Source organism: Periplaneta americana, chromosome 9 (assembly GCF_040183065.1).
Source record: "Periplaneta americana isolate PAMFEO1 chromosome 9, P.americana_PAMFEO1_priV1, whole genome shotgun sequence".
Classification (NCBI taxonomy): Eukaryota; Metazoa; Arthropoda; class Insecta; order Blattodea; family Blattidae; genus Periplaneta; species Periplaneta americana.
Genome location: NC_091125.1, coordinates 128,568,090 through 128,593,659, shown reverse-complemented (window position 1 = coordinate 128,593,659; position 25,570 = coordinate 128,568,090). Strand labels below are relative to the sequence as shown.

The following is a 25,570-nucleotide window of genomic DNA, read 5'->3' as shown; positions in this document are numbered from 1 at the left end:
ATCTCACTCAGATTATCTCGAAAATTATTTCTTAAAACTTGACATAGCTATACTTTCTCAATAGAAATTTGTAGATCGAAGAATTTACGAGGGTTGCTCAGGAAGTAATGCCTCATATTTTTTCAGGTAAAAATAAAGACAGGAAAGTGCAATTCTAGATGCTTCAGATTTGAAGTTTGTAGTTTTTGTGTACGGAACTGCAAATCATTCCAACAGACAGTAGATCTATAGTCAACTGTTATTAGGAAGTCTTTGAATTGACTCTCATTACAAACAACAAGCTATACATAACTGATTTCTTAATTGCAGAGAAGAAACTGTGGTGAATATTTACAAGCATTTGTGTGTTGAGTATATGGAAGCTGCCCAATCAGAACACTGTTGGCCGCTGGGCTAAGACAATTAAAGCTTCAGAAACAGGACGAACTGAGCTCCAGGATATACTGTATTCTGGACATTCTACCACAGCAAACAGCCCAGATATGCTGAAGCACAATGATGCCATTATTTGCCAGGATCGGCGCATCACAAGCCACTAATTGGCACTAGAGCTTTTATCCAACAATCGAAATATTTTAATTATCCAGGCTCTGAGATTTTCGAAAGTTTGTGCAAGACAGTTTCCATGAAGTCTCACAGTCGAACACAGAATTCAAAGAAAAACAATTTTTTTCTGAATTGTTGAAACATTTTGGTGTTCACAATCAAGCTTTTTTGTCTCAGAACACTGCAGGTGACGAAACCCAGATGCACCATTTTGAATCAGACACAAAAATGCAGTCAAGTGAGTAGCATCATCCCCAATTACGACAAAAGAAATTCGAGATAACTGCCTCTGTCAGAAAAGTCATGCTCACTTTGTTTTGAGACAGTGATAGCAAGAGATGAGACCTTCGATTAGACATATACCAGTACATCAAGAGGTTGAAAACCCTTAAGAAGAGCTTTCACTGAGTTTGCCCTTATAAAAATCAGACAGAAATTTTGCTCCAACACATCAATTAATATGCCAACAGAAAGATGGCCAAAGGCAGTGCTACATTACTGCCCTTCTGAACAACGATCTGTTGGAAGACCATTAAAAAGATGGCATGAGACCATTGAGATCGCAACAGACCACTAGGTCTAGTGCTTGAATTGGATGATGATATCAATTAAGCCATCAACAAATTGGATTGGCAGGTGCTGCCCCAATCTCCCTACAGTCCAGACGTGGCTCCTCCAATTTTAATCTTTTGGTGCACTTAAAGATGCTATCTGCAGGACAAGCTTAAGGGATTGTATGGAGTGATGCATGCAGTAGAGTCATGGCTACGTGAACAGGACAATAGCTGGCGCAGGCAAGGCAAGCATGCATTTGTTTCATGCTGGCATAAGACCATACAAGTTGCTGAAGATTGTGTAGAAAAATAGTAAGTGTAAAGAAAACATCCATTTATATTACATGTAAATTTCAGATTTTTAATAAATATTTTCGGAGGAAAAAATGTGAAGTATTACTGTCTGAGCAACCATTCTAGTTCAAAGAAAGGCATCATCTCCTAAGGATTACACTCTGTTGTTACTACGCGTTCCATAATTATTTTAGGTCAATTATTTCCGTGACTGAGGTGTACGTCATTGATTTCATGATTACTTTATCTTTTAACAAATTATTTACATACAAAAGTGTTATGAAGTATTGTAATTCACTCTAACTATTATTTAAGAGTTTACAAAATACAAAAATAATCAATATCTGCAAGAAAATTCAGTTACTGTGGATGTCGGCAAGACTCTTCCAATGGCAGAAGAAGTGTGTGTTTTTCCTGTATTTATTTTCTGTCCCTCCCTGAGAGAGAGAAAAACTGGACTTCGTGTTTAGATTGCTATAGAGACAGAAGTAGTGCATTAAAACATAACATTTATTGCGAAAATGGATTTCAATTTATATAGTCATTAAAAATATAAGAAGTATTCCTGAGTTCTTAAACAACTGCCCATCCATGACACAAAAAGATGATGGGAATATAAATATGATAATTACACCATGCTAGAATGAAATTTGATGCATTCCATGGACGAGATAATACACTGTAAAACAGTCAAGAATATCAGGCAGTAATAAGTGAATCTATTGAGAAAATACCTCGAGTCTTCTGAGATTTTATTCCATGTTAACATGAATTTAAAAAGGTAGAAGAACATCAGATTAAAATAATGGGTTAATGACACATTTACGAAGTCAGTTCACAGTTATGGACTCTATTACAAGTTTCTTTGTAAGTAAAATCAATATGGAGCACTGTTACACTGAATGAACATGGCATCAACTTTCCACACTGGACGCCCAAGTCCAAAATTCGATAAACGAAAGTATAATTTGTGATGAATGAAAATGGCTTCTGACTATTCTGGTACAACATCATATAGTAAAGAGTCAAGCTATCTCTGTTGGTAGAAAAAGATAGACTACAGACTGGAAGATGCCAGGTTCAAGCCCAGACAAAGGAAGAATTTTTCATTATTGGTATAACTTCCATAATGAATGGCTCAAGGGTCCACTCAGCTTCCTATAAATTGGGTCCACTGTCACTATTTTCTAAAGTCAGTACAGTATTTCATTTAAAAATGTTACATTAAAGTATTTTAAAAAGTTTCAGTACTGTAGGTCTACTTAAAATTACAAATTAAATTACAGTAGTGTACAAAGTAAGTGAAATAAAGTGATTGTATTCCTTCTCTAAATTTTATGTAATGCATTTATTTCTTCTTACAGCATTACTCATGCAACATCATTTCTTTAGTCCCTTCTATAACGCTACAACCACGTTCAACTGTATCTTCTACCTGTTTAAGGACTCTGAACCAAACATGGTTTAGAATACTCCCTCACATTAAGTCCAGCTCCAGAAATACACATAAAATCTAATAGCAATTAAAAAAGCCTCACTTATATTGAAGAACGTATTTAATTCAAGATACTGCAAAGATTCCTTCAGAAGCCAAACTTTAAAATTTGTTTACTTCACGTCATACTGAAACCTCCTATTCTGTACAAACTAATTACTTCTGAGAGAGTCATTGGTAAATATCACAAAAGAAATGCATGGTTAATGGCAAAAATACAAGATGCATCGACATTATCGTCATCAATAGATCTAAATGTGAAGCCGAGATCATCGATCAAACCGTCTGCTTTGAAACTAGCATTAGGCAACCTCAAGACGTTGACAAAGAAAAGAAGTTCATATATGAGCCCACCATACCCTATTTTTTAGAGCATTACAACATCCAAAAGATTTCTGTTATAGGTCTCCTATTCGGTTCTAGAGGAACAATTCCAAAAATTTTTGTTAAGTGGAGAAATAAATAAAAATATGAAAAGAACTGCAGGATCAAATAATTGTCATAATTATTAAATTTTCATAAATCATTTGTATGGAATTACTTCCATACAAAAACAATAATGAATTGTATATCAATATATAGTATTATAGGTCTCGCAAGTATGGATTACCGACAGAAGGAATGCGAATCAAACACTGCGATAAGGAAGAGCGGGCGATAGGAAAGGTCACGAGATAACTTGAATGATATTCAAGAGTACAATTGGAAGAGAAACGACATCGATAGAATCAGTCTTGCGTTGTGATAGTTACATTACGACTTCAGTTTGTTCCATTGCATGTGAATACATGTCTTGTATCGCACGGTATTATTATTTCATTCATAAACATATGTTGCGCGTTTAATTAGCTTCGAATTTTTCTCTTGCTACGTTCTTTATTTCCACAGCAATGTCCTCATTTGTTCATCTTCTTGAAAGATGACAGTACTTCCATCGGCCCGCATCTCTCCCCCCTCGGCGTACCTACATACACACGTCAAAACAGAGAGCAACGCCACCACTGGTTTTCGGTAATCGTTCCTTGCACGAGCTATACTGTTCTTTGTTGATCTTTTTTATAATTTTGTTTGTAAATAATCAAATTAAAAGGCACGGCATAATTTTATAATTTATTTTACGTAGTGTAGGAAATTTATGTTATTACAGAACATTTCTTCTGAATCCATCTATTCCTATTATATAATACACTGTTTCATTTCTGTATATTTTTTCTATTCTGTGTAAAATTTAAAAATTCTAATATGTATCAGATTATAAAATAAATAATAATCGCTGAACTGTTTTACGGTTTTAATGTAAACTGCATTCTTCCTTTTTAAAGCAACAAAAACAGATAAAACATTTTATATTCAATTAAATATAATACACTGTCAATGCTACTAGGAAAAAAACTTCACTAATTTGTGTCTCCAGTAACTCTCACATGGCGAATGGGAGAATGAATTTCTGTATCTGGATTACAAACAGACTTCTAATATGTCCTCAAAAAAGAAGGAGAAATGAAGTCGAGAAATAATTACTTCAAAAAACACGGTAAAAAATCTCAGAAGACCTGAATAATAATAAAATTAGATTTGCTGTGAACATTAGGGGAGAGTCGGGTAGTATCGGACATCGGGTAATATCGGACAGTGAGTTTCTTTCATCTACCACACAATGACAGTGCCTGATTGACATGGTTACGTTTCTGTAATGTCGCATAGAGAAACGTAACCTTGTCATTTAGGTACTACCATATGGTGGTAGATGAAAGAAACACACTGTCCGATACTACCCTATGTCCAATACTACCCGACTCTCCCCTAAATTGAAAAATATAATCTGAATGAAGTTAAACATATCAACACATATAAATATTAACAAGAACAGAGAAACAGAAAACACTACTGCAGTGGCACACACAGAAGAAACAATGATTAAAAACAACAATTATTATTATTGTGGTAAAAGTATTAGTGTTAGTTACATAATTTTAGTTTTTACTGTAAACATAAATGTGTCTATCCATCTGCCTGTATGCATTAATGAAACATACCTCTGCATGAAAGTTTCCACAAAGCAAAGCAATGACAATCATTACTATAAATCTTTCAATAAACTCAATTTTGGTACAGATTACATAACCTATTTACCTGAAATATAAAGAGTAGAGAAAAAAATATGTAAAAATCTTATGACTAAGAAAAAACAACACAAAAATAACAACATGCATTAAAAAGATTATTGTAAATATTCTTTCCTTCAGATGTAAACAAGACATGAAATTCTTTTATGAATAAATGTAGGAAGTACCAGTATACTCGTATAACACAGTAATTTAAGGTATGTACAACTGCCAACAGAAGAACATACAATATATTATGTTATAGGAACAACTCCCAATACACATATTGAATTCTGAAAATTAAGAGAACTACAAGAATGAATAAGCAAAATCATAATTCATAACATTTCCTGTTCAACGATATATTTCAGACTACAGTCACAAGTGCATTTAAGTCCGAAGTTTAATGTAACAAACCATACATCTGCAGCAACAAATTTTGTTTCCAGCTGACTTAATATGCTTTGGTTACATATGCTTGCCAACTTTCTGTTTTGGTTTCCTGAATGGTTAACAGAATGAATTAATTTACAGTCTACGCAATATTGTTTTTACATAGTAAGTTAACTTATTTAATGCCTGAAATACTTATCGTCTTAAGAGGTGAAATAAAATCCTGTAACTAAAGTAACGTAGTTTGAGCCAAAATAACTGAAAACGTGCAGAGATAAACAGAGAAAAAGATATGACAAGAAAAATCACGCACGCACACAAACACAAAGTGTTAGAAACAAAGTAGAGGATAATACAAAAAAAAACCTTTTACATTCTCGTACATCTCATATTACAAAAATTCAATGTTTTAGCTTAAACTGTATCACACATGTATTTATATTTTCCAGGTAAACAAACTAAGAATGATAGATTCATTAAAGATCTTCAAAAGGAAAGAGCACTGCGTAATTTTGCAGGTATTTTGCTCAATAACAATTCCAGTTTCATATACTGTCAATTGCTGGACAAACTTGAGGGAGTGGTTCCCAAAGTATTGGTCACAACCTCCTGGAAAGTCGTGCAAAGAGCTGAGGGGATATGATTTACAAAATAAAACGAAAAACGTCTTATTAACATAACATTTACTTCGAATTTAGAAACATAAAGAACATTGAACATACTGTAGTATTGATAAGTGGGAATATTCTTACTACAGAAATCAGTCACATATTAATTCACAGCAACTGCTATTGACTTTCAAGATTTTAACCAACAGATTCATTTCACTTTTTTAAACACATTAAATTATTCTTGCCATGCAAGTTCTTCGCTTTCCAATCGTCATTTTATTTTCAACTGCGTGACTATTATGCCCAATTAAATCTAGTGATAGGTTAAGTAAGATCTTTATATACTATACTTTTCCATCTTTCTTTTATTTTAAATTATGTCTATTCTCTCCAATTAAATTTATCAATGCCTTCTTGTTGAGCATCCAATTAAAATTATTTTCTTTTCTATATGTATTCTTTATTGGTAATTTCTATAATGTACATTTTGAGAGCTGTATTGCTACCAAAAATCAACACTTTTATATCATAACCTTTGCTTCTATGAAAGACGCCTTCTTAAAAATGAAAGCCATTTTGAAGTAAGAATCATTTGTGCATCTTGCCTGAGCATATCACCATCCCGAGCTGTCACAAGATCGATAGTTTGTCTACACTACCAGTCAGTTCTGAGCTTCTGAATGTGTTAGACGATATTATTTAGATAACCATTTCGATTGATAATCTCGCTAATTCTGTAGTGCAATCAGTAATTTTGTTTCTGAATGCAGAAAATATTTGCTTGCCAAAATTAATCTGTTTAACCTCTTCCCTTACTATATATTTTACCAGTTTTGTGAAAAAAAGTGTCATATTTTTTATTTTCTTAAAGAGGTCATTTAATATTGCAGAATCACTGTACATCAGTAATTTTCTGATTACCTAAAAAATCACTATGAAATAGGCATACATTCATACCTGAATTATTATCCCGAGTTATCTCGTGCACCTTGATTCCAGATCTGGTAGTTGTCCCACTTTGATTTTCTCCTGAACTATTTACCAACTTATGTTTTTTTATGGATTAATTTATGAGGTACAATACCAGTGCTGTTATCAAGGCGTTAAATGTTGCTTGTCGTGTGATAGACTCGAAAGCAGGGTATTACGCACAGTGGCACATTGCATTCTGCTCTCCTATATGAAAGCGTTTTGGGAAGAATGGTTTAGCAGTCATTGAATATCTGTACCAGTACATCTGTTCTTCAGGTTTGTGAATAATATTCTGCAGTATCACTATACCCAAAAGTACACGTATTTCAGAGTCTGTAGTAGGCCGCCACGAATTATTTTCAGCATTCTGTGAACACTTATTAGCATGCCTAATCGTCTCCTCGAATATAATGTTGATGAGATCATTATTAAAGAATAATTTTAAAAACTGAGAATTAACGTTATCAGAAACAATGTTAAAATTTCAGGGAATGGGGACCTCGGAGGTGCAGAAGAAATGGTGCCAGATGTCTTCTATTCAAACCACTGTCGAAAAGACGCGACATCAATTGATCTGAATTTGTTTGTTGGTCTATAACTTCGTCTTCTGATACCGATGTTTCATTTCCTAATCTTCTACAGGAATATATTCCTGATCAAAAGTTTCGGAATCACTAACTTGATCCATCTTTACACAAAACAACACAAAAAACACTAAACACAAACAGAAACCGCCAAAACTAACTAGCATCTACTCACTACTGTGTGTGAATGCTATATGAGCATAGAATTCCACTCGCAAGGAAGAAGTACAAAAAACACCACCAGATATAGCAATATCACTAACTTCTGTAGTCATCTAGTGAGGAAAAGGTTAATGAAAGAATGGAAACATATATTCGGGATATAATCCTTAGCAGCGAAAACGGGACTCAAACGAGTTAACTCGGGTTAATAAATTTTGACACAATTTAGCAACCCGAGTTAACTCGGGTTAATCAGGGAAGTGGTTAATGAAGTATATGGAGAAGATGTAGTAAATGAGGAAAGATGCATAAGTGGTGTCGTTTATTAAAAGGAAGAAGAACGATTATGAACCAAGATTTGGATACCTGCCATCACCGAAGAGTTGAGAATACTGTTGATGTGCACACATTATAAAAAACAATTGCTTCACTACTGATGTGCTTCTTAAGGTTTCCCACATGCTTCTCACTCTGTTGTTTATAACACTGTTAATGTCCAGCTTCACTGTGCAAGATTGGTCCCAAGTTTGCTCACACAGAACACAAACAGAAATGAATAACTGCGTCTTGGGAATTTCTAGATCACTAGCATACAGAAGGAGATGACTTCTTGGATTGCAGCGATAGCAGATGAAACATGGATCTCTCACTACAACCTGAAGTGGCAGTTTCTTGAATGGAACCACCACATCCTCCGAATATGGAGAAAAAAAAGAGTTCAAGCAGACACTTTTCAACTTCGAAAGTCAAGCAACAGAATTTTTGAACTAGGAAGATGCTCTTTTGGTTGATTTTCTGCACAAGAAGAAACCAAAAATGCTGACAGGTATTATGAAATCTTGACAAGGCTACAGCACACTCTTCAGAAGGGTCTGCTCACTAAGGAAGTGTGTTTGCTCTAGAACAACTCTCGTCCTCATGTTGATCGAAAAACGGAATATTTGCTGCAGAAGTTTAAATGAGAGAATCCGACCATCATTCTCTCTACAGTCTGAAACTGGCACCCCTCTGATTTTCATCTTTTTACTAAAGTGAAGGACTTCTGAGCGGAAAACTGATACAAGTGGATGATGACATCCAGAAAAATGTCACCAGCTGGTTCAAGGACTGGTGACAGATTTCTTCAGTGAGTGATTCCTCAAGCACGCATTCTGATCACAAAAATACTTGAATGTCAATGGATATTATGTAGAGGAATAACAAGTGTTGAATTCTCATTGCAAAATGAAAGTTTTAAATATAATATCTTTTCTTTGTTTACAACAAAACGATTCTTACTTCACAAATGGCTCTCATAAATATACCTGAACCACGGAATCATGAAATTGATAGACTGTTAGTTATTTTTTTATCAATCTTGATGGACCAGTTGTTATTTTGACATCACATTTGATAATTGACATTCATCAAGCAAACGTTGATGAAAGCAGTTGATTACCTTTATTTTTTCTTATTTGCCTAAAAGGTTCTTGTTAAACTGCAATACGAACAAGTGAAAGCTGAAATAAAATATCAGTACAAGATTTGTCTAATTCTCTTGGGAATTCCGTAATATATACAGAAAAACCTACATTTTTCAAATTTCCAGATGTGTCCATAAGATATATATATATATATATATATATATATATATATATATATATATATATATATACATACATATATATACAGAGTGTTTAAAAAATACGGGGCATAATTTCAGGTATGTATTTCCCATATGTAGACAATCAAAATAGTTCATTACAACATGTGTCCGGAAATGCTTCATTTCCGAGTTATGGCCTTCACAACATTGAAATTCACCGGAACGTTTTTCTTTCCGCAGGTCGTTGTCATTACAGAAGATGTTCAAAATGTCCACCTCCTGCTTGAATACAGACCTCACATCGATGTCTCATTGACCTGTGAACACGATCCCAAACTCCAGGAGTATTGCGTATGTCCTCAGAACATGCCACAATTCGATTCCGAAAGGATTCCCAATCAGGCACCGGAGACGAATAAACCAATGATTTTAAATGGCCCCACAAGTAGAAATCGAGAGGGTTCAGATCAGGTGAGCGTGGAGGCCAAGCAATTGGGCCACCTCTACCTATCCATCGATCAGGAAACCTTCGATCCAAGTACCGGCAAGCCGTACGACTGAAGTGTGCAGGAATGCCATCATGCAAGAAGTGAATGTGTTGACGATTGATCAGTGAAGTGTCTTCTAAAACATGAGGTATGGTGTTTTCCAGGAAGTTTGTGTACGCCTGCCCCGTAAGTCTGTTTACAAGTACATGGGGTCCAACTAATCGATCACCAATGATACCGGCCCACATGTTGAGGGAGAACCGCACCTGGTGATGAGATGGAACAGTTGCACGTGGGTTTTCATACGCCCATACATGCTGATTGTGGAAATTTGTTATGCCATCTCGTGTGAACTGTGCTTCATCTGTAAATAATACTAAGGCAGGAAAGTTCGGATTTACACCACACTGCTGCAAGAACCACTGACAGAACCTAACTTGTGCAGGGTAATCTGCTGGTGACAGGGCCTGTACATGTTGCAAATGATAAGGATACAATTGATACTCTTTCAACAGTCTCCAGACAGTCGTATGAGAAACATTGACTTGCAACGCTACCCTTCGTGTGCTGATAGAAGGAGTCATGTTCACAGCCTCCAGAATCTCCTCCTGTACTTCTGGAGTTGTAGATCTTGGTCGTCCCCTTCCCAAACCAGGAAAGTTAAATTTTCCATACTCGCACAGACGGTAATGGAGATGTACAAATGTCTTCCGATCTGGACATTGTCGCTGTGGGTACCTCTCCTGGTACAAACGACGAGCCAGCGCAGCATTGCCGTCCGCCTTACCGTACATGAAGTGTATCTCTGCCAGCTCTTGATTTGAATACATGTCGCACGGTCTAACGCCTACACAACACTGAATGTAACCTTCGCCTCGGAATGAACTGTCAGAGTGCCCTCTTAATGTCTCCTTTGACGGCAACGACCTGCGGAAAGAAAAACGTTCCGGTGAATTTCAATGTTGTGAAGGCCATAACTCGGAAATGAAGCATTTCCGGACACATGTTGTAATGAACTATTTTGATTGTCTACATGTGGGAAATACATACCTGAAATTATGCCCCGTATTTTTGAAACACACTGTATATAGACACACATTATATACGGAAATAAAATTCATATAATTTCATTAACCATGCACACCAAAACGAAACAAATGCACTATTGCTGTCATAAATGCAATGTCGTAATAGTCTGCCTCGGCTACTTGCATCCGAGTGATATCAGAAGACTGTACATTCTAAACATGTGATTCCACTACTCTATGTCGTAGAAAAAAGAGAAGAAGCTACCATTAGAGAAGGAAAACCCAAAGAGAAAAGTAAAGGTAGGTGAATGGCAATGCAGGAAATAAATTTTAAGCACAAAAAAGATAAATAGGAGATAGATTGTACACCTCAGCAGTTCCATTACATGTAAAGCAGAATTTAAGAAGCTAGAAGGCAGAGGGGACAAGAGGATACACGTGTGTCCACCACATACCACAAAAGGAGTGGCCGACATGGAACTGCAGAGAACTCCTTTTAGACAATGCTCCTTTCAGACAGCAAGTGTTTCCACCTTCAGCTGCTATTATGACAGACAGAATATGCAATTAGTTGCCAAAACTCTCACAGTGTGTGCTAGTGCTGACAATGACACAAGAGACTGCCAATAGCAGTGGTACTGAGCCTTTACATTACGATGTACAATGAAAAACGAAATAATATATACCAAAAAGAGAAATGAAGGCACAACAACTGGACTTTTCTACATATTTAATTTTTTTTTACGTAGACTTACAATAAAAATACGCTTACCTACTATAACAGAGTAATAACTTTACTCCCTTATCTAATGAAAGAGCATGCAGAACTTTTTCTACTTAAAAATCCACTGCCCTCAACCACATTTGAATTCTTAAAACATCAGTCACAAGGCAAGAAGGTAAAGATAAAGGTATCCCCGTAACATGCCATGAAGGCACTTGGGGGGCATGGAGGTAGAGCCCCATGCTTTCCATGACCTCGGCACTAGAATGAGGTGGTGTGGTCGGCACCACGCTCTGACTGCCTTTTACACCCGGGAAAAACCCAGTACTCAATTTTATAGGAGGCTGAGTGAACCTCGGGGCCATTCTGAAAGTTTGGCAACGAGAAAAAATCCTGTCACCACCTGGGATCGAACCCCGGACCTTCCAGTCTGTAGCCAGCTGCTCTACCAACTGAGCTACCCAGCCGCCCCACAAGGCAAGAAGAGCAACCATTAACCCACTAAATATGGCTATAATTGTCTAATAATTTAACAGCTTTAATACTCACTACTTTTCTCACTAGGCCAACTTTCTAAGATATAAATACAACTTTTTAACGATATTGTTAACCGTACAAGATTTTTCCAGCAGGACTAAAATCTAAATATAATGTAAGATAAAGAAAGGCTTTGAGATGAAAACATTTAACTTTTTTACAACTTTTCCACTTTTACATTTCCTTTACTTTAAGTAATTGAATTGCTAAATGACAATTAACTTATAAAACATCCTGTAACAAAGACAGTTTTCTAAAGCATACTATAATCTGCATCTGTAACAACATAAACAAGGGTCAACACCAGTTGTCCATATAACTGCTGAGTTCATTCATAGTCACACTACCGGTACATTGCTTTGTGACAGTGAAATCTCAATATTATTATGTTAACTGTAAGGTCAGTACCATTACTACGAAGTAAACATTTTAGCAGTGAGTTCAGCATAACATAAGAAAGAAATGCAAGCGCAGTTGACAATTATGAAGAAAATCAGTGACACAGTAACACAGTGAAGAGTGCCAACAAAAACATAAACAAAAAATTAACTAGGGCGAAAGAAATTATTTAAACATACAGTGAAATGTTACAGCAGATAAAAACACAGCCAAGTGCTCTACCTTCCTAATTCAGAGTTCTTTAGCTATGTTATGCTTTTTGAGGAATAATCTGAAATGAAAATTACGTTAATTTCTTTGTATATTAAATAATAAGAGGTAAATGCTGGGAGAAATGATTTTATTTTATGCAACAAATAATGATGATCTTCCATCCTGGCAGTCTAGGTTCGATTACTGGCCAGGTCATGATGGAATTTGTTGTGGACAAAGATGACATGCAAAAATGGATTTGGAGCTCTAGGCCCTGGGGCTTATCAGGTATTGGTCTGGGGATGTGACCTGACTCTGTTATGGCTGAGGCAGGATTCCCATCTGTGAACATGCCATCCAGGTCGCCCATCAGACTTGGAACATTCATCACATATATAGGACTCAGAATGGGTCACTGCAAGCCTAAGGCCTTTGGACCTGACCTAGATACAGATCCAGACCTCGAAAAATAAGCCATTTCTGGGGGTAAAAGGCACCCCTCTAGTGCCCATGTCAAGAAATCACCAACTCAGTAGTGTACACATGGACACCTTTATCTTATACAGTTACAATGCATTTCATCAGTCAGTGGCAGGTCATGTGTCGAGTGCTTGCCCAGTTGTTGCTCACACTGTCGTCATTTCGTATTGCAGTGATTACTTGGCATTTCGCAGGATTAAAACTTAGGCATATGAAACACAACAACGTTTGATACTCACCCTCCTTGCAGTAGTTGATGGAAATGATACCCATTTTCTCCAACACATTTTTCATAACTTCTCAAGAAATTTACGTAAAGATTAATTTTTGGTCCTACAGAATATATCTGTTATAGTAACAATTGATATTAGAAGAGAAAAATTCGTTCCAGCATTGGAGATCGAACCCAGGTCCTTGGTTCTACGTACCAAGTGCTCTAACTATTGAGCCACGCCGAAGTTCAATCCACAGCACCGGATCGAATCCCTCTCCTCTAGTGTTTTTCCCTTTATAATGGCAGTTGATTTAATATATACAAAAAAAAAAAAAGTCAACATACATGTCGAACTTGGAGTCAGGCCACAAAGGAAAAAACACTGGAGGAGAGGGATTTAACTTCTGTGGATTTAACTTCGGTTTCGTACATAGAACCAAGGACCCGGGTTCGATCCCCGGCACCGGAGCAAAATTTTTCTCCTCTGTTACCATAACATATATATTCTGTAGGGTCAAAAATTATCTTTACGTAGGTTCTTCACCCAATAGTGCATATTACTGTGGAATCCCGGCCACCAAGTCACTCAACTGAGTGCACTCCTTGTATAATGACAGTTGACTTAATATAAAAAAAATGTCAACATACATGTCGAATTTGGAGTCAGACCACAAAGGGAAAAACACCGGAGGAAAGGGATTCGATCCAGTGCTGTGGATTGAACTTCGGCGAAGCTCAATGGTTAGAGCGCTTGGTATGTAGAACCAAGGACCCAGATTCGATCCCCGGTGCTGAAGCGAATTTTTCTCCTCTAATATTAAGAATAATTCAGGCAACTTTCCCAAGACAATATCATTCCATATTCTACATGTGAGAAAACTGTCAAAAAACAAAACAAAACTGTGATTATATCGTGTGATGATAGTTCAAGAATTGGTTTGGAGCCATAAAGTGTTTTGATGTTAGAAGGGACCTATAGGTGTATATGTATACAAAAGTTCCATTCCAATCTAAAAATGTATAAGACCTTTTATTACGAAAAGTTGGGGAGCCTTTAACGAGTAAATCACTTTATTTAATATCCAGAATGTATCATAAGTTCATAACAAATGGGATCCACTTCAGGGATGGATTCAGGACATAAAAAATAATAAAATATAGTTTATGTAAACTTATGCCCAAAATCGCTTTGATTTTAAGTTTCAATAGTCCAAGGAACAATATACTTACATTTAGAGCTATAATGAGCTTCTTGTGCTCTATACAAGCTCCATCATGTATCATTATAGACATCCTCACCTGCTCAAATATTCCATATGTTGGTCAATTTCATTGGAAACCTTCAACACATCAGAGCATTTCATCATACCTTTTTGTTATAATTACAGTCTAGTACATAGTGAGTGGCCATTCTGAGAATAATTATATCAGGGAATTTCTTGTAAAATGTTTTTTCACCTTATCTCCTTATGACTCAGTTTTTACGGCAGTATCATATGTAAATAATAATCGTTTCAGCAATTCACCAACTTGTTCTTCACATCGAAATGGCATGAAACATTACTTATTTGCACTTGAAATGTAATCATCATCATCATCATCATCATCATCATCATCATCATCCTTCACGAATTAGGCCTCTGTAGACCTGTTTCGGCCCCATCTATCAGTCTTCTAAAAGGTCTTCCTGGTCGACGATGTCCTCTAGGTTTATACTGCATCATAATTTTTGGGATTCTTGAATTTTCTATTCTTCTTATATGATCTAGCCAATTGAATTTGCATCTGCTGATTTTTTCTTCTACTGACTCTACTTCTAATTGTTCTAAAATTTCTTCATTCCTTTTTCGGTCTAAAAGAGTATATCCTGCTGTCCTCCTGAAAAATTTCATTTCCGTTGCTTTGATTCTGTTCATGTCTTTTTTCTTTAATGTCCAAATCTCACTTCCGTATAAAAGGGAGGGTAATGCTAGTGTATTATATATTTTTATTCTTGTAGATTTTTGTACTAATTTAGCTTTTAATGTATTGTTTATTATTCCTAGAATTTGTGTAAATTTGGTAATTTTCTTGTTCACATCTTTTTCATTTTGATAAGATATTTCACAATCCAGATAACTGAAATTTTGTACTTGTTCGAGGCATTGGTTATTGTGTATTATCTTACTTCTGACTGGGTCTTGTCCTAAAAATGCCATTACTTTTTGATTTTTGTGCTGAAATTTCCATCCCAAAATCTTTTAATATTTTATTTAATGTATATAATCCTCTTTGTAAATTATCCTCTGAATTGGAAATTATGACTTGATCATCGGCATAGAGTAAGGTATTTAATGTTAGAGCACTGGTTATTTTGATTCCTGATGTGTAGATTTGGTTCCATTTTAAAATAATTTAATTTACATAAATATTAAATAAAGTTGGTGATAGTGGACAACCTTGTCGAACTCCATTATTAACTAATTTTCTTTCGAATATACAGTTATTTATTTTGAAATGTACGTGACTTAATATGTAATATTTTAGAAGTAAGATTCAGGTGTTTCATTACTAAATGGTATGCTGTTGCATAGTTTAAAAATGGACACTGTATAGTACAAAGTAGGCCTACTTAATTTTAGGATTTGCAATCTGTAGAAATAATAAAATATCAGTGCAATAACAATGGAAAATTACTACATTATGTTCTCTTTTACAGGACAAGAACTCTATCGAATCTAGATGGCAAACAATGAAACAACTCAGAATTTCTAGAGTTGGTGCTAATGCTAGAGTACAGTGATAAGGCAAAATCGACTTTTTTTCTTGAAATATCTGCTCTATATTCTTTACATCACTTGCACAGAACTCTGCGACACTGAATATAAATAAAATACATTTTTAATGGATATACAACAAGATTACGCTGGTAAATGAGTGAACTGTGTTGCTTGCTGCTGTAACATTTCACTATACCAGAACTTAAAAACCAGTCACACACAAAAATATACAGTAAACCTTTCCTGCAGAAGAAAAAAAATCCTTCAACATTACATAATCAACTAAAAGTTATGAATTCTGTGGTTTTATGGTAAATAAGGAGTTCTGGGTTATCAACTTTTACCACCGATTTATTATAATTAATTTGTTTTACTGAAGTACCATAGAACTAGTATAGACAATAAAATATATTTATTAACTAAAGTTACCTGTAAAAACTCTTTCCCTGCCTCGAATTATCTGGTTCTTACTTCGTACACTTACACAAAGGTGGATCATTGCGAACATTGTCACGTTCATGATAATACTTTGAACTAGAAGAGGTATTTCGTATCGTTTCCCAAACCTGTAAAGCAAAAATATAACAAAAACACATTACTGCAATGCACACATCACTTTTTAAACTATGCTTCCATGCATTCACTGAAGTTATTTTATTATTGCGCCTTATGACTACATTTTTCGGACCTTAAGGGGTTAGATATAGCTTACAGCAGTAAAATTTTGTAAATATTCAACATTTTTTTCCTCCATTACTGCATCTTGTACTTACTTATTTACTTACTGGCTTTTAAGGAACCTGGAGGTTCATTGCCGCCCTCACATAAGCCCGCCATTGGTCCCTATCCTGAGCAAGATTAATCCAGTCTCTATCATCATATCCCACCTCCCTCAAATCCATTTTAATATTATCTTCCCATCTACGTCTCGGCCTTCGCAAAGGTCTTTTTCCCGCCGGCCTCCCAACTAACACTATATGCATTTCTGGATTCGCCCATACATGCCACATGCCCTGCCCATCTCAAACGTCTGGATTTAATGTTCCTAATTATGTCAGGTGAAGAATACAATGCGTGCAGCTCTGCGTTGTGTAACTTTCTCCATTCTCCTGTAACTTCATCCCTCTTAGCCCCAAATATTTTCCTAAGAAACTTATTCTCAAACACCCTTAACCTATGTTCCTCTCTCAAAGTGAGAGTCCATACAGAACAACTGGTAATATAACTGTTTTATAAATTATAACTTTCAGATTTTTTGACAGTAGACTAGATGACAAAAGCTTCTCAACCGAATAATAACAGGCATTTCCCATATTTATTCTGCGTTTAATTTCCTCCCGAGTGTAATTTATATTTGTTACTGTTGCTCCAAGATATTTGAATTTTTCCACCTCTTCGAAGGATAAATCTCCAATTTTTATAGTTCCATTTCGTACAATATTCTGGTCACGAGACATAATCATATACCTAGTCTTTTCGGGATTTACTTCTAACCCTATCGCTTTACTTGCTTCAAGTAGAATTTCCGTGTTTTCCCTAATCGTTTGTGGATTTTCTCCTAACATATTCACGTCATCCGCATAGACAGGAAGCTGATGTAACCCGTTCAATTCCAAACCCTCTCTGTTATCCTGAACTTTCCTAATGGCATTATTCTAGAGCGAAGTTAAAAAGTAGAGGTGACAGTGCATCTCCCTGCTTTAGCCCGCAGTGAATTGGAAAAGCATCAGATAGAAACTGGCCTATACAAACTAAGACACATTTTAATCAATCGAACTAGTTTCTTGGGAATACCAAATTCAATAAGAATATTATATAAAACTTCTCTCTTAACCGAGTCGTACGCCTTTTTGAAATCTATGAATAACTGATGTACTGTACCCTTATACTCCCATTTTTTCTCCACTGCATCTTGTACAATAATCAAAATTAGTATGTGTAAAATACTGACCTTCTGCTATATGAAAAAAAAATATTTTTACGATTTAAATTTTTTTTTTTTTTTTTTTTTCAGTTCACTGTGCATTGATTAAGCTTTTCCCTCATAACTCAAAAACTATCCAACATTCTGTGATTAAATTTTTTGTGTGTATTTATGCATGTCATGTCTACAATATAATACAAGATCATTTCTCTACCTTTGATAGATTGTCTGATAAAAAATAAATTAATTTTAAAAAATGATCGAATATCAATATTTTCTACTACACCAAATAAAAAAAAAATATTATTTATTAAGGAATGTACGGTAGTTGAAAGAGCATGATATTGTAAACATGAGTTTCAGCAGTAAAATAAAAGAGAGAGAGAACTAGACTTTATCCACAAAAGAAGCAATGTAAGGGACTATCAAGCTGAAGGAAAAGTAAGACAGAAAAAAAAGTAGGCTGAATGTTCGCCATACCAGTACTGTACTTACCAAAACAGAATCCTGAGTGTGTTTGCAACAAGCAGGGCGAGACATACAAAGAGTGAAAATCCCTCAGCATCTTCCGTCCTCTTTATTTCTCTGTATTGTGGAATGTAAGGAACCACACCTCCGAATATCATAGCTCCTGCACTGATCCATTTCACTATCTTGCTCACTGATACATTTGAAACCTCCTCCAATATGGAATCCATTATAAAGAACGATGATATGAGCGTTTTATTAGTGGAGCTATGTCAAATGTAGCATACTGGTGATTTTTTCTTGGTGCGACTTAAAAAGAGAAAAGTTGCGGTAATAATAATTGCTATACAAAACAGAAATAAATTGTATGGATATTTTTCTCTCTAAATATCAGTTGTCACATTAATTTATATTATGTCAGTAGCATTGTTATAGCAAGAGCCCAAATATGCAAATGCAGATATTAAAAATGCCTGCAAATACGCTAAAAAGTTACTAAAACATTTATTGTAGCTAAATATATATATATATATATATATATATATATGTCATTACTGCTGCTGCTGCTAATACTGCTGTTGTACAGGTTTTTCAAACTCGAGCACCCCTTCCCAACAAATATTAGCCATATTCCAGTCTGTTGGTGTTGGTGGCCTGAACGACTGCGCTCTTGGACAAGTACAGCATGCAGCACTGTGAACTTAACCCAGGCTATTGTATGATGACAATAATATGTGAGTTAATGATGGCGAAAGGAGTCCGAGGTCAAACGTCGAAAATTACCCAGTAATTCTGCTTCAGTTGGTTGAGGGAAAACACTGGAAAAAACCCCAACCAGGATTTGAACCCTGGCTCGCTCGTTTCATAGCTAGACGTGCTGACCATTACACTACAGCGGTGGACCTTGTCGTGGTGTTACCTCTTTCTACTAACGAGGCTCTGGACTGAGTCACAGTGGTATATCTGTTGCATCTTATATGGAGGAAATTCCTCATACTAGCTTCTCCAAAAGACTACGATAGCAGCCTGTCACTGGACTAACTGGTGACAAGCCTGTAACTTGTCCTGTGAAATTTCCAACATATTCAAGTCTCTATAAGTATATAACTGGAAAGATGAATGTGTTGACTAAATTAGCCTGAAGAGAAGAATTAAGAGGAAAAAATAAGGCACAGAGAGATCAGATGAGGTCTGGACAGGAGCAATGGGGTTTTCACTGTGTGCTGCTGATGTTCTCGCGGCACAGAACAGAAAGTGTAGAGTCGAGGTGATATAACCATACAAGTTTCCATAATGATGACGCAAGCATGCATGTGTTTGTTCTGTCTCGTGACAAGGTTAGTGAATCAGTCTCCAAGTGACTGGTGAGTAACACAGTACATATTATATTAGTGCTGTTGATCGATCAAAATATTTAATCGATTAACTATTTGAATTTAATCGATTAATCGAGTTTAGATAGAGTTGGAAAAATGTTTTAATATACTGTAATACACAATTATTGTTAAATTTAACTTGTGTTCGGTGATGTATATGTATATGTATGTATGTATGTATGTATGTATGTATGTATGTATGTATGTATGTATGTATGTATATATTTATTCACACTGCAATGGGTATATACCCGGTGGCAGTGGTAACTAATTACACTCAATAATGACAATAATAAACTTATTAATTAAAAATACAATTAATGATAATACTAATAATGAATAATAATAATAATAATAACAACAACAACAGGGAATATACTAAATTAAATGAAACGATCACTTAAAATAACATTTGAAATATTCTAATTTGTATCTTAAAACTAAGATCGAACTAAAACCCACGAGTATATGTTCATATCTGCACAAGTACCTTTCAACATTACACTCATTTCGCTGTCAACTCACTCACTGCACTGGAACTACGACACATTTCACTGATTCTATCCTGATTTCACTAACACTTCAAAAACATTTCACTGTTCAAATACTTTGCACTGCCACTATAACCTATACAGCTTCACTGACAGGAACACGTTTCACTTACACAGCACACTTCACTGACACGACATACTTCTTCACTGATACAACACACTTCACTGACACAACATAATTCTTCACTGATACAACACTTCAATAACAACATATCATTTACACCCTTTAAGTACTGTGTATAATTACCGTCTATTAGTAAGGTCCTTAAGCCTATTTTTAAATACATTTTTGGTTGTTGGTAAAGCCTTTAGTAAGTCTGCAGGTAAAGCATTCCAGTCCCTGATAGTACGATTGAGAAAAGAAAACTTTCCAGTGTCCGTCCTCTGCCTTCTTTCCCTCAATTTATATAAATAAGCATAAATATTAAATGTTGTACTGGGTGTTCAGTTCAAAATGTGTCTTGGCTCGCTGCATGCCGTCATGTGGCTAGCTGATGAGCCTAGAGAATTCAATCTTCCTACACTTCCGCAGCTCAGGTGTATAATCTAAGAGGCAGAGAAGTTGGCTAGCAAGTATGGCGTTCATTCTGAAGAGTACGTGCCGATACGTACGGTAACGCCGGTAGTGGCAGGAATGTGAACTGTTTGGAAATACGTACTGTCGAGATATGGGGAGAGGGTTAAGACGATTACTTACGTATTTGTTGACATTAACTTCGACGGTCAACATGGACACGGAGCATTTGATTTGTGTTGTGGAATGTTACCATACGCAACCGATGATAACAAATACCCTGCGTACGACTTGCCGGCGCAAAACACAGTTCGAAAGAGGTTATGGTAGCACACAGACCGTACAGACCGCCATCTGTTGCTACGACGTTCAAGTTATACCGTACACATTCTCAAGTTCAGATTGAAGAATGCCTTAAATAATAGGCAACTTCTCTAACATATAAACTGAAACTTGCTTCAAATCGGTGACCCAACAGCAGTGACGTCATGACGCACTTTGAAATGAACACCCAGTATATCTGTATATATTGTATCGTTATATTACAAAACAACTAGGCCCTATTTTAATTACTTACTTACATATTTATTATGAGACTTAAAATTTATTGTGTCAATTTCTCCGGGAATTTTTTAGATAAACATAAATAACAAAAAGTATGAAGACTCGCCTAGTTAATACTGCTTCATCCATGATTTTAAACATGTGAGTGCATTCACATGCACATCGAGGTGGAAAAATGTTTTAATATACTGTAATACACAATTATTGTTAAATTTAACTTGTGTTTGGTGATAAGCATAAGTATTAAATGTTATATATCTGTATATATTGTATCATTATATTACAAAACAACTATTTTAATTACTTACTAACATATTTATTATGAGACTTAAAATTTATTGCGTCAATTTCTCCGGGAATTTTTGAGATAAACATAAATAACAAAAAGTATGAAGACTCGCCTAGTTAATACTGCTTCATCCATGATTTTAAACATGTGAGTGCATTCACATGCTCAGAATTAAGTGCCGCTCTACATTTACTAACAATGTTTCCTGCATCGCTAAACACGAAAAAAAACTTTTTTTTTCTGTCAAGCACTTCTCCACGATCATTCAATTTAAACCCCAACATTTCACCGAGTTTACCTCTCAAATTCTCATATGACATAATGGAGTTTACACTTTTCACAAACCACAGAAAACTTTTTTTTTTTTCTTTATCAAACTAAACACACAACCTTCATATAAAAACTCAGTACAGAAACTGTAACTGCAAAAATACAGCGGTCGAAACAGAACACTGGCCAGATTTTAGAAAGAGAAGAAGATAGTTACGCTCTCACTTACACACAGTGTAGACATGGCTATTTTATAAGGGATAAGTGGGACGAATCCCAGAAAAGTATATATTTCATATGCTAGGAAGATGAGCTGACAACAAGGTGGAAGTTTTCTTGGAAAACCATAAAACTTAATAAGGGTTTCACATTGCGTTTCAACTTTCAATAGAAGTAGACTCTATCTCCATCTCTTTCTGAAGTGTTTGTGCAAAGATTTTCCCTACACTACCTGGTTTACAGTTAGAAAATAACAGTACTATTGTGCTTTTAAGTAAGCAATTTCAGAGAGAGAAATATTGTCGGAATTTTTAGTATGAGTTTGTAGTAACAAAATAATAATTAATATCAACTACGACTGATTAATTTTAATCGACTCAATTATTCGATTAAATATTTTTGATCGATTAATTGATTTAATCCCACAAGACTATATTATATGGTGTTTTTTTGTCCATTTATAATGAAAATATGAATAAGTATAAGCTGTATAATGGCTACTCAAATGTTTTCAACTAAAGAACGTGTATATTTATGATTCATATCATATGTGTTAACCCAATCTGCTAGTCAAGTACGAAGGTGGTTTGAAACACAATTCCCAGATGTAAAAATTCCATCACGTACAACAATCCATAATCTTTATAATACATTTCATCATGCAACAGGAAGTATTCAGACTAAGAAACAAAACAGAGAGCGTAGGGTTCTCACAGAAGAAATATTAAATGACATTGGTCATCAACTGGAACATTCTCCTAGAAAATAACTTAGGCACCTTTCACAACAAGTACGAATTTCTGATGGCTCTGTGCAAAAGCTACTAAATTTTTAAAGTTGCAGCCATATAAAATAACTAAGACACATGCTCTTCAACTTGGTGATCCTGCATGTAGGCGCGCATTTTGTGAGTGCTGCTTAATAATATTCATAATGAACTAATAGACCCACATTTAATATTTTTCTCAGACAAGGCACGGTTACACCTCCATGGTTATGTGTTCACAAAAAAATTATATTTTTCTCAGACGAGGCATGGTTCCAGCTCCATGGTTATGTGTGTTCATAAAACAATCATTATTAGATTTCTGAGAAACCTGATATTGTTCATGAAGTATCCCTCTATGACGAAGTACCCCACGCATCCTGGAAGAACTGAAACGTAATATTCTTCACATATTAACAGCATTAATCGACCAGAGCTACAGCAAGTTATGGGACATTTCATTAAGATGTGCCAAAAATGTCTGGACAACGAAGGAGGGCAGTTTCAGCACCTCCATCAATAAAGTTGGTAAGCAAGACACTTTTTAATATATAGAAATGTCCAATATGGTACATACAGAGATGATTATTCAACATTCTTTTCGGAGAGGTATAATGTCTAAATTTCCACCTCCTAAGTGGAATTCCTATGAAATAACGTTGCACGGTAATCATAGAACCAATAAAGTAGTCAGAAGGCTTCCCCTCTAAATTTCAAAAGATGGTTTCTGGACGTCAGTATTTGGAGATTTATACAAAACATAATACAAGAACAGAATCAGCCACAGAATACTATATATAATCCAAATTCACAATGGTCATAAAAACGTAAGGCACCTCGTACTTATACAAGAAGTGTGCCAGTATTACAAATCAACGACAAAGTAAAGGGATTACACATCGAATAAAATCAATACAAGGACAAGAATAATGTGAAACAATATCTGAGGGCACTTTCATATCATACGAAGCTGCATTCTGACCCCAGTGGAGAAGTAAATTGAAAAATAAAATTAATTACAGAATACAAATACTGGTACTGTAAATTTACTTAGATTTCACTGCTAAACTTTAAATTTACATTCAAAACCATACACGTAATAACTCCGGACAAATGACCATTTAATGACCGTGGACATTTCTGATACTGGACATTTAATGTCAATGGGCATTTATGATAATGGCCATTTAATGACTGTGGATTTATTTCATACTGGATATTTGTTGACTAGGGACATTTTTGTTACCGGTACTGGAGATTAATGATGGATTTTTTTTTTTTGCAGTGAACTAATTACTGATAATCCACTTTCATGTGCTGGTAATTCGTGGCACGGCAGTCCATGAAGGGCTAAGGCCGAATTACCGACTCTTTCACGTCCACATGCCACAGTAGAGATGAGCGATAATCCACCCAATACGAGAGTAACATGTTGTCAGCATGAAGATCCCCAAGCCGTTATAGCTCGTTTTCGAAACTGGATTTGAAATTACATACATAAGTATGTAGGCCTACTTACTGAAATGTCTATACTTCAAATATTGGAAGAGGACTTACACTGGATAATAAACTCAGTTCACTTCGATGTCAGGATAACCTGGTGGTTATATAATTATTTGTTTTCCATTAACTTAACTGCATGATACAGAACTGAACATAATTCCAATATATCCTAAATGCCGAAGTAACTAGCTACATAACCTCTTTATCATTAGCCAGTTAACAAAATTACATGTGTATTCGGTTTAAGAATGACAGACTTGCGATACTAAATTAGATTTGAAATATCGGAGATTTCATTCCTGATAAATTTAACTACAGCTTTCTTAATTAATTTCAAGACCATGTTAGTAATAAGTGTGCAAAATATTAATTTTAAGGTTACACAAAACATTACTTTGCCAAAAAATACTACAATTCTGTATGTAAGCTAAGAACAGAGAATTATTTACCTGGAGGAGAAATAGGGTGTGGTATGCTGTAGAGCATAAGTTTGCGATTACATCGTTCAAACACTTGTAATTTACGTGTGAATAATTGCTGCTTTATCTACAACATGAACCAGCTGATAAATGTTTACACTTCTACTTCCTGTCAGAACTAGGCACCGACAACGCCATCTGTCTTCGCTTTCAAAAAGACTTGGCAAAAGCGCGCGTTATATGTTTGTATAATATTGGACAACACGAAAAGGAAAGCAGAAAATAGAAGAGATTGGAGAAAGCTGGGTGTGCAATGAAACATCTGCCCTTGGGTAGAACACTAAATGAATGAATGAATTATTAAGTTTACTTACGGTACTGATCCGAAGCTGCGCTCTAACATGGGTTCGATTCTTGCTCCGGCTGATTATCTGGTTCGGGTTTTTCCGAGGTTTCCCCAACTGTAAGGCGACTGTTACGCAATTCATAGTGAATCTTCGACCTCATTTCGTCAAATACCAGCTTTTTTTTTGTAGTTGGTTATTTGACAGCGCTGTATGAACTACTCGGTTATTTAGCGTCGAT

The 25,570-nt window shown here is 35.5% G+C and overlaps 1 protein-coding gene across 3 annotated transcripts in view; it reads right to left on the bottom strand.

Annotated features, from left to right (window-relative positions):
- The window catches only part of LOC138706499 (solute carrier family 66 member 2), a 51,572-nt gene extending 26,405 nt beyond the window's left edge, over window positions 1-25,167 (bottom strand). For 2 of the 3 annotated variants that reach the window (XM_069835849.1, XM_069835851.1), the window contains exons 1-3: window positions 25,016-25,167; window positions 18,542-18,823; window positions 16,552-16,688 (exon numbers count right to left, since the gene is read on the bottom strand). In XM_069835849.1, coding sequence (XP_069691950.1) covers window positions 16,552-16,688; window positions 18,542-18,744 — 340 coding nt within the window. In that variant the 5' untranslated portion in view covers window positions 18,745-18,823; window positions 25,016-25,167. Of the gene's footprint in view, window positions 1-11,272; window positions 11,360-16,551; window positions 16,689-18,541; window positions 18,824-25,015 lie in introns of all 3 variants that reach the window. The other variant, XM_069835850.1, reaches the window with a different exon arrangement.
- Between the last annotated feature and the right edge of the window lie 403 nt (window positions 25,168-25,570).